The sequence below is a fragment of the Boleophthalmus pectinirostris genome, unplaced genomic scaffold (assembly GCF_026225935.1).
Source record: "Boleophthalmus pectinirostris isolate CB_2022bp ecotype Guang Dong unplaced genomic scaffold, ASM2622593v1 HiC_scaffold_9, whole genome shotgun sequence".
Lineage (NCBI taxonomy): Eukaryota > Metazoa > Chordata > Actinopteri > Gobiiformes > Gobiidae > Boleophthalmus > Boleophthalmus pectinirostris.
In genome coordinates this window covers 22875119-22889921 of record NW_026571541.1, presented here as the reverse complement: position 1 = coordinate 22889921, position 14803 = coordinate 22875119, and the positions used below count along the sequence as shown (strand labels likewise).

Here is a 14803-nt window from a genome sequence, read left to right as displayed (position 1 = left end):
ATGAGGATTAGCTTGTTCTCTGTTCTGGCAGTGATTAAATGATTAGATGTGGATTGAAAAACTTGTATTAGCATAAACAACTTTAACTAAAAAAAGAATGCTTTGGGTGTAAGATATTAAACACCTTTCAAGATAATAAATCACATTGTTGTGAAATTTTTTCACTCCCCACACTGGGTTGTGATGTACTACTTTTGTAACCACAGACGCCCTGGGACTGGTTGATGGGAATGTGACAGCCAATTTACACCTATGTCCTCTCCAAGTACCACACTCTCTACTCTTTCCATGTTTTATGATGACATATCATTGACTTACATACATTCCCTGGGGACTGATCCTAGCCTTAATCAGTACTACTACTACTCCTACACTATTGCTAACCTGAATCTATCCCTATTTTAAATTAAAACCTTGTTGTTGGCTTTACTAGGTCATATGCACTTCCAGTTTGCTGTCCATTCTACTGTATATATCATTCATTATTTAGTTTCTTTTCTTTCTTTAAATTGTTCCTTCATATTGCACATTCCTACTTTTGATTTTTTCTCCACAATGGCAATAAAGATTTCCTGATTCTGACTGATCTAATATTGAAGGATTTACCTCATGCATGTCACAATTTCTGGTAAGTATTATAACTAACAACACATTTCCCCCAATGTGATGAACCTGCATCCACACAATTTTCCATAATCATTTCTAAATTTGTTTAGTTAATGAACTGGGCAGGACACAGTGGTTTATTAAAGATACTTGGTGTTTTATTTACATTATATGACAGAAGATGTGCCATTTTTGTCCATCATAAACTAACAGCAGTCTCCAAGTCAGCAAATCCAAAAGTGAGATCAACAACAGAGCCAAGCACAGGTCAGAATGTCCTGAAATAGCCTGTGGTCACTATTGTACTGGTATGAAATGCTACGAGACCAAGGTTCTGCAAACACTGCCCTTCAATTCAGCTCTTCGAGGGATATTCCTTTATCATTTTTTTACTTAAAGACCCTGTACCTGATTTTATCCAAGTATTTGAGCAGTAGATATATGTTGTATAAGCAGCTCTTGTGGTCAAATTATGTCTGCGGCGTGCTGTCTGCATCTAATTATGAAGTGTTTTATTGTCTGATAATCAGGAAGTGTGCTGTTAGCATGCTTTAACACAACAGCAAAACTCCACTGTGGACTCTGATAGTTGTGAAAAGTGCTTATAAAGACATTACGGAGAATCATTGGAGATGAGGAATAACTTTGGACCACTGCAAACTGTTTTAAATGAGCAGTTTCTCACATTTTTTAAACAATAAAAATCAGGTACAGCGCCTTTAATGCTGGTGGTCAAGCATCATGGAAGCTACTGTTCTGTGGTCATTTGTTTTTAAAGTAAAATTAATTATACATGACTAAATTAAAACCATAAAATAAAAATATGCATATTTTTATTAGCGGACCAGGGACATGTATCAACTCTGTGTTTGTCTCTGCTGTTGAAATCAGTATAAACAAGAGCCAAAAAAGTTATTTGTCATCATCTACTGAGAGCCTCGTGTTAGGTATTTGACTCAGAAACCGTTAGATAGAGTTTGGCAACATGACAGTATTAAAACTATGCCCCACAAATAAAATGGCCTCCACAATGACAACTGAGAATAAAAGAATTAGCTCTGAAACATGGAAAAGTTTAGTAGAGTTTCAAATGTAATTGCTTGGGGTGATTTGTTAATGGCACATCTGACGACAGTAGAAAAAAGAAACAACGTGGAAAATGTGAAAAAGTCAATGAATTAAAATATCTCTAAATATTTCTTCTTATAGATTTGATTTTGAGTATAATAAATAGATCTCATTTGTCAATACAGTCCGGGGTGTCACTGAACGCCTCATGTATTTGGCACAGTCCAAGTGGACACTGCAGAGGTCCAGAATAACTGTCATCTCTAAACACTACTCTCTCAGCATACGCACAAGTATTGCCACGAGATTTGTCATGTTAATATGTTAATGCATCACTCACAACATTTGGAGAGAACCAGTACCTGCAAAACACACTGTTAACAGATCGAGTTTGTAAAAATATGTGAATGACGCGTGCTATGTTTGATTTGTATGTTCTCTGTAGTAAGAAAGTCAACATAAAACAGTATAAGTCAAATAAAACTTTTTCGCTACATACACATCAGTGCATCATAGATATAAATAAGTGTATTGAATCAAACCAACAGGGAGAACCAGTGAGATGTGTTCGCTTGACCAAAAATATCAGTGTTTTAAACTATAGCTGAAACCTTGCATAGGCTGAAACCACGTTAAGATCAAATGGAACAAAAATAGTAATTTAAACTGTTTATATCTTTGGAACTACTATGACATCATTCACAATTCTCCTATCCAGAAATGTATCGTGAAAGTACTCGAAATATTTAGTATGAATGCATACAGTACATGTGTACCACTGAGTGAGCAGTATTGCAGCTATAATGTTGTGTTGCAGATTCTGGTTCTCTGAATATTCACAGCAAAAACATTCATGTTTTTGGTCTCACAAGTTGCACCTATTTGAAACGTCACAACCAAGATGAGAAAGTAGCAAATACAGTAATTTCCTACAGTAACTGTGACTTTGAACTGCACATTTAACTGAAAGTCCTACTTGAGTTTACAGATATGTTCATAAAATACTGAGTTTGATACTTGAAGTACTATGCTGTAATTTGGTGTGTAGGTCTCTGTCTGAGTGGTTTCTGAAGTTGATGCATAGAATCATTCATTTGGGAAATCAATACTACCATGACTAAATAATGAAGAGCATGTGTTTACATCGCTGAAGATACGCTTCAGGTGTAGTGTTGAGAGCATGGTCACAGATTCTACACAGTCCATGTTTGTCCCAGTTCACAGTCAGGTCTCCTTCTCCTCACTAAAGCCTCACTAAAGCCTCACTATAGCCTTACTAAAGCCTTACTATGGCACATGACTTTAGATGCTGGTGTTAGACTCACAATGCTTCATGTCTAAGCAATTAGTGCAGCAGGATGCTTTGGCCACTTGCACAATCCCTCACACATTTTCATCTGAGCCACAGTAAACACAAAGCTGTTGGCGGCTGTTGCATTCATCAATTCTATTATAATTCCATTATGAATCCTGATAAGTCCATCACATTTTTCCAATACGTTAGAAAACAATTTGGTAAATGATTTATACTCTGTGTAAGTAAAAATAGACATTTCTCTACAGCCTAATAAAAATGATCCTTAACTTTGCCCTTGTCTTATATAATAGCCACACTTCCCCAACACTTCCTGAGCTACACAGTCTTAACTCATGTATTTATATCCAGGGCCTAAAAATGATGTGCCACAAATGTTCCATTTGCACAGGACAGAGCGACAGTAAATGAGTTATGTGAAATGTTACGTCTACGTGTGAAACCTGCAAACCTCCAACACAATGGTTTGCACTAAGTCTTGTCTCTTATTGGTTGGTCTGGACAAAGTCAAACGGAGCTTCTATCAGATATTGGAGCATGTTTACTTACAGTAGAGACCTGGTCTGAGGACCATGTCTTGTTAGCTCAGTGGGTTAAGGCGCCGACTATGAAGATGTCTGATATTACCTGTGCAGACACACTCCAATATCTGAAGAGATCCATGTGGTCCTTTGTCCTGACAGGAGCAGTAAAGGCACTGAGTGGGGATCTCCTCTGTTCTAAATGTGTTAAATGGCTGTTGATTCTGTTGTGGGCTAATAGCAACAGGCTGAGATGAGCTGCGTACCATACGTTTGCCATGAGTCCTGATTAGACTTCTCCGTACAGTCCAAGCTATATCCCCTTGTTTCTGTGTTCTGCAAAAACACATGATACTACGATATACTGAAGAGACTCATGATCCAAAGTGTGATGTCCTCAGTACAGCCAGCCATGATGCACAGCAAACATCTTTGAGTAGTGTTTACTCTAATCAACAAGTATCGCTTCAGCTGAATTACTGATCCCAACAAAACTGTCTTTATAACATCTGCCCCGGGGCTCGTCTCCTCCATGGACCCCAATGACAGGACTGTTACTGTTTTATACTGCAATATGAATGTTGTTATCTCCTAAATTCTGTAATACGATGGGTTTTATGTGTTAGATGAGACACGAATACTGTTTCTAGTATAATGTGTTGTATCTCCAGATTTTGTATTGAAAAATCCAGTCCAGTATGCTGCATAGTCCATCATAGTCCACGGGTTCAAATGCAGCCGGCTCACAGTATCCTCACTACAAACTGGTCTCTCTTAGAAACATGGTCCCGATGCTGTACGACACTTTCCTCATGGCGGCTGGGGGGGCTGAGCGTGAGCTGGTTAAGGAGGCGTGGCTGTGAGATGTCCCCGCCTCCAGGAAGTAACACGTCCCTGGGATCTCTTTGGGGAAATTGTCCGGGAGCTCCAGTCGTGAACGGGGAGTAAAAGAAAAGGAGCGGTCGTCTTTTAGCAACCTAGGACAAAAACAGAGAATTATATGTGAATCTTTTGTCAAAGGTATAGCATGTTTTCAAAGTACTTACTGGTATGTTGTGGGGCTGACGTTGATGCATCTCGGCTGGCTCCCAGATTCAAACTTGCTGGCCAGAGTCACATTGTTCCCAAAGAGACAGTAACGTGGCATTTTGACCCCGACCACTCCTGCCAGCACTGACCCCGTGTGGATGCCTATTCTCAGCTGAAGACAAAGGCAGGGCACACATTGAAATTGTTATTATTATAGCAAAAGAAAATTAAATTTTGACAAATGGACAAAAGTTTTAAAGACGTTCACCCATGCGGCTTCTTCAGATGTCTTCACTGTAAAACTTTTGTCCAGTTGACAGAATTTAATTTTTCTTTGATATTTATACTACCTGCACAATTAAGGGATTACACAGGCTAATATTTTACAATTATTAAAAAGAACAAATAAAATAAACATAGATGAAACTTGTTTATGTTTTGTTTCGGATTGCATAGATATCACTTACAGACAATGTTTTACTTATTAGAAGATACCTTAGAGTCTATTATTTAACCTGTATACTAGCATTTTATGCATAACTTGTGGCACTGGAGCTGAAGTCAAATTTTAAAATGCTTCCTTACAATGCAATTTGTATTCCAGCCCCATAATCTCAGCATATTTCCTGTGGAGTTCACATTTGTTTACATTAGCGACCATATATTATATGGCGGCGGGGTGTTCATTTATCAACTGAATGGCAAAAAACAATTGGGATTCATTATTCTAATGGATATTGCATTTAAATTTGCATCGTTTTCAAATCAGAATTCAGTTAATAGTCCACACTGTAAACACATCCAGGAGCATTCCCATTTGAGAGAAGCATTCATAACATGTTAGAAGATGTCTAAACACCAGAATACTAGACAGGTTATTTCGTTGCTTGCAGATGTCATCATTATACTTTGCATTACATTGATTGCTGTCTATGTGACCTGGTAATTGTGACGATTCAAATTTCCATTTTTATTTTCATCTTGCAACTCTACATAGTCTATTTATAGCAAATATAAAGACATTCATGCCATGTACAATTGGAACAAACATATATTCCCAAGACAGTCACCATTTTTCACAGCCTATTGACTACTGATCTCAAATATAGGACAAAAAAACAAAGAGGGTTTTTAATGGTCTGCTGGAGCATCCCGTTGCCCCGGTAACCAACGCCACTGTGAGCATGCCAGCACACTGCACAGTCGTCATGGCAACAACAGGCAATCGGGTAGTGAGGCAGAACGAACGCGGACAGAAAGACAGAAGGAAGGACAATAGAGAGAGCGGAGCAAAAATAAACCTATAATTAGATGCAGAAACCTTGACAGTCCCGAGCCTGGATAAGACAAGAGAGAAGGCCGGACGTGGGTGAACCGCCGTGACCTATTTTTAAACTCACAGATGGCTCGTACACTTGTATGTGTCTGCTCCTACAACAGATAGCATTGGTTCACACTCGTATAAACAAATGTGCATCCAGCGCTGTTGCCCGCCCTCCCACGCGCTCGCTAGCTGCTTTTTGATTTGCTGAAAGAAGCCAGACATTCAAAAACCTGCGCAGCCATCTTTTTCCATATGATTCAGCAATCACAGCGCTCTGCACTTTGGTCCAATCACAAAACAGTAGGATCGCGATGAGCCAATCACAGTCAAGATAACGATAAATGAAAAGATGAATGTGAAAAGATAACTCCGGTCACAAATATATTCTGTATTGCTTTAGTTGGTGATAACTTTAGACTCTAAGACGTAAATAAAGCTATCCATCTTCTGAGATACTATACTTCTCTGTGATTGGTCAAAACTTCTGGTCACTCATGACGGAGGCTGACAAATAGGAGAAGTGCATGGGGAGAGTAGACTGCATCCATAGAGGTACATGACAATGTATTTGAGCAAAAATTGTCTTGCCCCACTATAGCAAAGGAGAAATTCAATTTGTCAACTGGACAAATATTTATTTAGATTGAAAACATTTCGCAGCTCATCCGATCTGCTTCTTCAGCTATGGTCAGATGGTGGTGGACACTGCCTTATATCTGTCTGAAGGGGGACGCTAACTACACTGAAACTACTCTGAGCAATACAGTTAAAGAGGCTATTTTTGTTAGGAAAGACAGTCCTTCCTTGAACAGAAATGGAGACCTCAGACATCATCTGTGTCCCATTTATAACTCTATAATGAAACCTAAAACAAAGAGAACAATAGGGGTAGCCAGGTCAGGGCCAGAGGTGTGAAAACACTCATTATGGGCCTGAATGATTATGCTAATATGACCGCACACTCAGTACAAATGAATAGGCCTACCTAATAAACAGAAACCATAAATAAACAAGTTGGTTGTTAGTTTCAGAGTTGTTTCAGTGGAGTTAGCTCCTTCCACCAGGCAGATATAAGGAAGTGCCCAGTAGCACCTGAGCAGAACTGAAGAAGTGGCTTCGATGAGCTGTGAAACATTTTTGACCTAAATAAACATTTGTCCAGTTGACAAATTGAATTTGTCCTTTGTCATTGATTCTAGCTGGACAACTGAAGGATTCTACACACATCTTGCCCCAGTATATTGTGTAAGCAGCTCTTGCTGTCAAAATAAGTCCACTGTGAATTATCAGCATTCTATTTTCTGATAATCAGGAAGTGCACGGTTAGCATGCTAGTTGTTATTGATAGCATTATGGTGATGCTAACTCTACTCTGGTCTCTGAAAGTGGTCAAAAGAGCATATATAAACTAGGGGTGTCAAATTATCGCGTTAATTGCGATTAATTAATTACAGTCATATTTAGCGCGTTATGTTTTTTAATCGCGTTAATCTCATTTTTAATCTCTAACTTTACTGTTTCTGTATGCGAGTTGCTTTACTATAAAACCTGTTTTTATGTGTTGTTGGGACAACAACACACACACACACAAAAAACACATTTATACATTTTTTTATTTCGGTAATTCCACTCATTGCTGGAAACCCACACGCGCGCAGTAAGAGCGATGTAAACGTCATGTTAACGTTGGCGGCGTCAGTCGCACAATGGACGAGGTCGAAGAGCCAGTAGAACAGAGTCAGCAGTGCACAGGTAAAAACGCATTCGTGTCTTGGAAATTATTCTCCCGACGTGAAATATAAAAGAAAATAACAAATATAAAATCGCCTACAACTTAAATGTCACTGGTGAAAACAACCTGCATAGGCTCATGATGTCTGCACTACTGTCCTATAGTGACCTGCCACATGAGGGGACGCGCACACAAACACAAACACAAACAAACACAACACCTTCATCATCGTCATTAACCTGAGAACGCGCGGACCACGTTTCCTTCCGTAGACACTGCGCGGACACCGACGTGCTCCCGTGAGCCGCGTGTGGATCGTGTTTTCTCACGTACGCTGCGTAAACCGCGCTTCCTCCTGTGCGCCTCTAAACCAGAACTAACACTAAGACTAAAACCAGAACTAAACCAGTCCACGACTAAACCAGGACTAAACCAGGACTAAACCAGAACTAAACCAGAACTAAAACCAGAACAAAAAACCAGGTCTAAACAAGAACTAAAACCAGGTCTAAACCAGGACTAAACCAGAACTAACACCAGGACTAAATCCAGGATTAATCCATTCCAGGACTAAACTAGGACTAAAGTAGGACTAAAGCAGGTCTAAACCAGGACTAAAACAAGGACTAAAACCAGTGATCTCATATATAAAGCATTTCTCTATCAATAATATTTTTAATATGGTTAAGGAAAGACTGGACTTTTTATTGTCTTTAAGTAGACAAAAGTTATTATGTTCAGATTTCCTCGTCTTTGGTACTTTACAGCAAACAGTTTCTTATTCATGGAGACTTGGGCTCAACAGCCAATTTGGAGAGATTTGTTAAACAATAAATGACTTTATAAAGTCACTTTTTTTGTTCTATATCAGTCTTTTGATCTGTCACAATAATGTAATAATGAATTTAAATGAAAATACCTCAAATTGAAGGCTTTTCTCAGCAATTTTTAGGTGAGATTAAAATGAGATTAATTAGATTAATTAATTACAGATCATAATTAATTAATCTCTCAATTTTTTTAATCGCATGACAGCACTAATATAAACAAATAATAAGAATGATTAGAATGCATAAGGTACATGTGGAACAACTCTGGACCACAGCAAATGGTTTAAAATTAAGTAGTTCTGTTTTTAAGATGGTACAAATCAGGCACAGTGCCTTTAAATTAATCTTAAATAGCTGCCCACTGAATGACACCTTTTTATGAGCACCAATTTGGCGTTTTTGTAATCTCTCTCCTCATTATGCTCTTCTTGTGGGCCTCTCATAGCTCCCTCTTCTCGCTGCCTCATAGCGCTACACAGCTCTCATGCTAGTTTGCATAACAGAGCAACTGGCTGGAGATGAGTGCACTCAGTAAAAGGCGTTGATCATGGCGGATCTGTAGCACTCCTTAATTCTAAAACCGACGGGAGGAGGGCTAAGTGCAACATGCTGCAACAGAGAAACGAGTTGGAATAGAAGGCAAACCAATGAGAAGTAAAAAAAGAACAGCAATTTGGGAGAGAAAATGGAGGAGTGGGAGACCATGCCAAAAAATGCTTGGCAAGGACTTTCTATTTTGAGACAAATGTTTGGGGGCAGCAGTGCACGGAACAGTGTCCAGTTTGCTATCCTGTGGCTATTTGAATTTGGATACAATTAAATTATTAATGAAAACACTCTTGTAAACAGTTCCCATCAAACACTGGCTGTGAACCTGGCCAACAATGCTAATTCAGTTGGGTCATTTAAGGGGACTTTCAAGAGACCAAAGCAAGACAGATAGGACAGAAATATATCTTTGAATGCAACTGAATAGACTTATGGTTCAACTGAATAAAAAGTAAAAGAGGGTAAAATCTAGGAACTAAACATTTGGATTACTATTGGTCTGGATTGATAAAGATTGTCTCCATTCTTTTTCCTGTCATCCTATTATTTTCCTTGGCTCCAGCCATCCAAATCAGAGCTGATGAAGCCTATCTGATAAAAGTCTGGATCTATTACCTGTGTCCTGTGCTGCAGCAACCTTTTCTTATCCTTGTTTATTTAAATTTTTTTAAGTATTGTATTATGCCATCACCCTAGACCTCACAGCACTTACAGAACAAGTATTATTTTCTTGAGAATCTTTGTTTTGGCATTTTGTGATTTAAAACTTAAAATAATAGGTAATTTAAAGACAACAGACATCATTTCACAGATTCCCTGCTCCCCAAGCAAACATTTTTCTAACATGGATAAAAATGACATAAGTTAGTTTTGCATAACATAACAGTCTTCTTTAACCAATTGGGGGCAAATTGCCTCTCAAAAACCACACAAGTCATTGATTTAAACGCACTCTCTTCCCCATTTGTAAACCTCTCATTTCCCTTCTCTGACCCAATTTCACCCCAGAAGCAGAAGAATCATCATTCTCCTCAGACTCTCCCAATTCCTCCCTGCACCACCATCAGTGTTTAGACCCCAGGGAGAGATTTCATTCTCTGACACGTTGAAAAATAAGGTAATGTATGCCAAGAAGACTTAAGGATTATCTCCCGAGTTAAGAAGATTATGAGAAAAAGTCATGGAACAGATCAAACTATCTACTAAACTTTGGAAAAATAATAGTTTCTTTAGTTAAAATGTACCTGGATAAGTAGTACTAGTAGCTCACCTTGATTGGCCTTCCATCCGGTGTAAGTACTTCCTCTGAAAGCTCCATCATCTTCAGAGCCATTTGAGCGATGGGCTTGGCGTGACTGTCCACCTTCTTATGCAGTCCCCCTGCCACACAGTAGGCATCTCCTATGGTCTCAATCTGCAACAGAATTTATTAAAAATGTTGTCAGTGGTGTGGATATCGACACTTTTTTGTAATAATCTCAGACAGCTTTCAGAAATGCCTTGACTGAGCATGTTCCAGACAAACTCAAAGCTTTTCTTCTCTGGATGTTTTTGTTGGTCTTTAAGGTGTTTTGATAACCACAGAATCTTGCCTGCATAACCCGACAGTCTCGCTTAAATTTATGATATGGAAAAAAGAGTGTTTTTGATTCACTAATACTATACTTGTCAAGGAGTAATACAATTTTAATGCCAGTCTTTAAGTTTGAGTAATTTAGTGTGCTTTTATTAAGGTTGATTCTTGATTCCTGTAAATGAGCAAATATTTCATGTTGTCAACCATAAACTTTGTATGCTGTGTGATGTTGTCTGCATTGAATTATTAAGTATTTTATCAACTACAAACAAGGAAGAAAGAAAGAGTCGTAAACATTGCTAGGATTGACTGAGCACTGTGGCACACCCTTGCTTCATTTTGCAGTGAGAAAAAACTGCGAAATTCTGTGCAATTCTGATGTGCCAATCGATTTGTGAGAGCTAGAAACAAGTTAGAGACTCATTACGGATAATATATACTTTTTTCTTTCTCAGTAGAAAGTCAGTAAATGCATCTTTAAGTTAGTAGGTCTATTTTTTTTTAAAGTTTTTTTAATGTATGTTTTTTTTTTCCTTCAAGCTAAATCTGTAAGATAAAAAATACATTTGCACTCGTAAAAGAATAATTTTACTTTTTTTGAATACTTTAAGAAGTCAGACAAAGAACTACACATAACTATTCAAATCAAGATAACTATTCTACATAGAGAAGTAGATCCTATTGCAATTAGGTAGCTAAGTTGCGAAAAAACAGTGCTTAAAAATGTTTCCATCTTTCATTCTATCTGTTTCTCACTTTGACTTATGTGATTCCTCCTTAACCACATCTGTCTTCTTTCTGTCAGTTTCCTCATCTGCTTTAACTCTTTCTTCCTCTCTTCTGCTGTCATTAATTGACATTACTGCTCCCTAATGTACTATAAACATGCATTGTTGGAAACAATCTAATACACTTTCTGACTTCAAGTTATTTTAAATTATGGGCAGCTACAGACATGACTTTTTCTCATCATACATGTTATAAACTCCACAGAGCTTTAATTGAAAGCGATGTCCTATTGAAAGAAAGCTCTGAGAAGTGAAAACAAGGAGACAAGCGGTTTCCATTTCGACTTTGCAGCAGGAAAGTCATTCAGACAGTAACCATGACAATAGCAACATATGGACGTTCCTCTGTGCCTTCTCTGCTCTCTCTCTTTCTGCCTATTCACATAAAGCCTCTGACAACAATCTCCACTCTCTTCTACAATATTGTTTACCTGACATCTCTGACAAATAGCAGATACAAACTATTTACTGTAAAGTAGGTTGAGATGATAAGGAAGAAGTAAAAAAGGTGTAAATGATGATATGTGAGGGAAAGAGCAAAGCTAGGGATGGTTTTAGAGCCTATTGGAGTGCCACTGTGTCAGATGGCCAATAATCACACATGGTTGTTAAGCTGCGACAAAGCGGACATTAATCACTGACTATTCCCCAACTCGGGCCCACACTGACACGAAGAAGAGCACGTCGTCTCTAAGGCAAAATACAACTGCAGTTTTATGGGTTTGGCTTATAATGGTAGCAGGTAATATAACATGCACAAGGAATAACTGAAGATTTGATTATCTTTAATAAAACTACAGCTTAGAGCAAATGGTAAATGTATGTATTTCTTACTACTTTTTTATCAAGTGTTACCTCTTATACAGAAGGGAGTAGTAATCCATTACACTTATTCCATAATAATCACGTAATAATCACTTTAGAATCCTTTTGAATGAATTGTAGTGTACTTCTAAAAGTAGTTTAATCACACCAAATTTAAGGCATTTGTTGTTGCTTCTTTTATATTACTTTATAATGCTGTAATAGCAGAAATAATGTATTATGTTAAAGATGCACTATGTAAATTTCATAGTAGTGGACCCACCCCTTGTTTGTCTCTACGGAGAGGTTTTTGCACATCAGTGAAAGCAGGTGAAAAGATAGATTTTTATCAATAGCACTCCAACTATTCAAATTGAATAAATCAATATGTTTAAAGCCACATTATGGAATCTTCTAGGCAAAGCAATAACATGCAGATAAGCAGGTGGAAAACCCCGGTCGTTCCTAAAGGTTGCACAGCTTTGGGCCGCTCCTCATTTCAGTTCTCTGCAGCAAATGACAGGAACCACCTTCAACAGACTTTAAAACTTAGTTTGTTTTTACCTCTGTCAATTTTTAAAAACTCCCACCAGAGTATTGTACAGGATAATTGCACATGCTTTTAACACTTTTATATCTTTAATCTGCAAATGTTTCACTGCTTATGTCTCTATTCACTGTTTCATGTTATGGTTGATGTATGAGTATACTCTGTTAGGGCTTCTGTTTTACTGTATATTGCCTCTTGGCAAGGTCGTCATTGCTAATGAGAAGGTGTTCTCAATTGACTTACCTGGTAAAATATTTAATAAATAAATAAAAAATAAAAAAATTGAAATGTTATATAGTGCACCTTTAAGTTCTATCTGACCGTTTACATCAAGGATGAAAAAAATCAATCAGATGTTATGCTCAAACACTTACTTGTAGTATTCTCAGCAAATACATTCAGAACTGAAGAAGCAGCTTGGATGAGCTGCAAAATGTCTTCAACCGAACTAACTTTTGTCCAGTCGACAAACTGAATTTTCTCTTCGCCATTTTGAGTAATTATTGGGATCACTTACACAGTGTATATTATTTTTAAGCAACAATGCTCTGACTTTACTTCCTAGTTATGTTTTGGTAGTTAAATAAAAATGCATTTATATATATTAAATAATTAGATACATTTTTTATTAACTCCCGACCTCTTAAACCAGCATCACACGATCACAAATTTGTATATTTATACAGCATCTTGTCCAAGAACTCTACAACTACAGCTTGCAATCTATCAGCGGGACTCAAACCACAAACCTTATAGACGTCCAGTATGCCACACTGGTAGTCGAAGCGTGTGTAGAGCTCGTTCAGCATGGAGATGACCTGCATAGGCGTACACTGAGCGCACACGGCCGTAAACCCCACAATATCCGAAAACAGCATAGTGACATCATCAAACTTCCGGGCGGGAACGTGCTGACCCTGCCACAACTTCTGAGCCACATCTCCCGGGAATATGGAGTAGAGGAGATCCACTGTCCTCCTCTTCTCCTCCTCCAGAGCTTGGTGTGTCCGCTCCAGTGTGGCCTGTTAAAAGAGACAAGAGTCACAGGATTAGCTTAGTTTTATTCAATGTGCTGTTTGACTGAAGACTTCTTATGGGACTAGTGCAGCAAATTAAACCTGCTGAGGCGTGCAGTGGTGGAGTTATTTGATTTATTAGAGTTATTTCTCATCTGCGTGTACTTCTTTGGTCATATTGGAAAGATAGTCTCGGTTGATGTGAGGTTTTGTCATTGTTAAAGGTAGCAAGTGAAATAAATAGTGCCAAGGTTTGATTGTGAGTCAGTGTTATTCTTAATTGTGTCTAGGTGGGTTTCCTTTGAGTATTTTGGTTTCCCCCTTAATCTACAACTTGCACAACCTCCATCGAGGTGCTCTTAACCATGAAATAAGATCATGATCTGGAAATGGGTCCCCAGGCACTGAACTGAAGTAGCACATACAGCTGTTTCTGACAGGTTTCCTCAGCAGCATTGAAGGTTGAAGTAATTGGTGACTTTACCCAAATCAAATGTCAAAAAGTGTAACAGAAAAACAATATTAAAATGTAAACAAAAGAACCACAGAACAACATATGAAGCTGTTACTGCTGTGTCACCATCATAGTCTGTATAAAGAAGTGCACAAAGCGAATGGGAGCGAATTTAGAGTCAGGCTCTATATTATGAACAGGATTTTTTAAACAGACAAAATAGCAGAAAATGAAAAAGCCAAGATCATGCAGACATATAAACATTTGAAGACCAAAAAGATGAGGCTCGCAGCAGCAGTTACAGAGAGATGGGCGAGAATTTTCCAATGTAAGTCAATGGGAGCCAGGGTCAGCAGGAGCCGGAAGAGCCCACATGTGAACTTCCTATTTGGAACACAGCAGCTAGTGCATTAACCATTATGTACATTTATATATACAGTCTGTGGACACTACTAGGAAATATATTTATCACTCTGTTGTGTCAGAATATTAAGAACAAGTTTAGTATCTGAAAATTCAATGAGGATATGTAACAGCGGACCAGATCTTTATAGATTGAAATGATTTGGAATGATTTATCTTTTGTGTGTAATGTCTAAATTGATAAGCATTAAACCCAAAAGGAGTTGGCAAAGGAGTTT

The 14803-nt window shown here is 38.1% G+C and overlaps 1 protein-coding gene across 1 annotated transcript in view; it reads right to left on the bottom strand.

Moving 5' to 3' along the window:
* Positions 1-796: 796 nt before the first annotated feature.
* The window catches only part of gucy1a2 (guanylate cyclase 1, soluble, alpha 2), a 32256-nt gene continuing 18249 nt past the window's right edge, over positions 797-14803 (bottom strand). Inside the window, exons 6-9 of the mRNA XM_020940435.2 lie at positions 13442-13714; positions 10245-10388; positions 4557-4711; positions 797-4487 (exon numbers count right to left, since the gene is read on the bottom strand). Coding sequence (XP_020796094.1) covers positions 4268-4487; positions 4557-4711; positions 10245-10388; positions 13442-13714 — 792 coding nt within the window. The 3' untranslated portion in view covers positions 797-4267. The remainder of the gene's footprint in view (positions 4488-4556; positions 4712-10244; positions 10389-13441; positions 13715-14803) is intronic.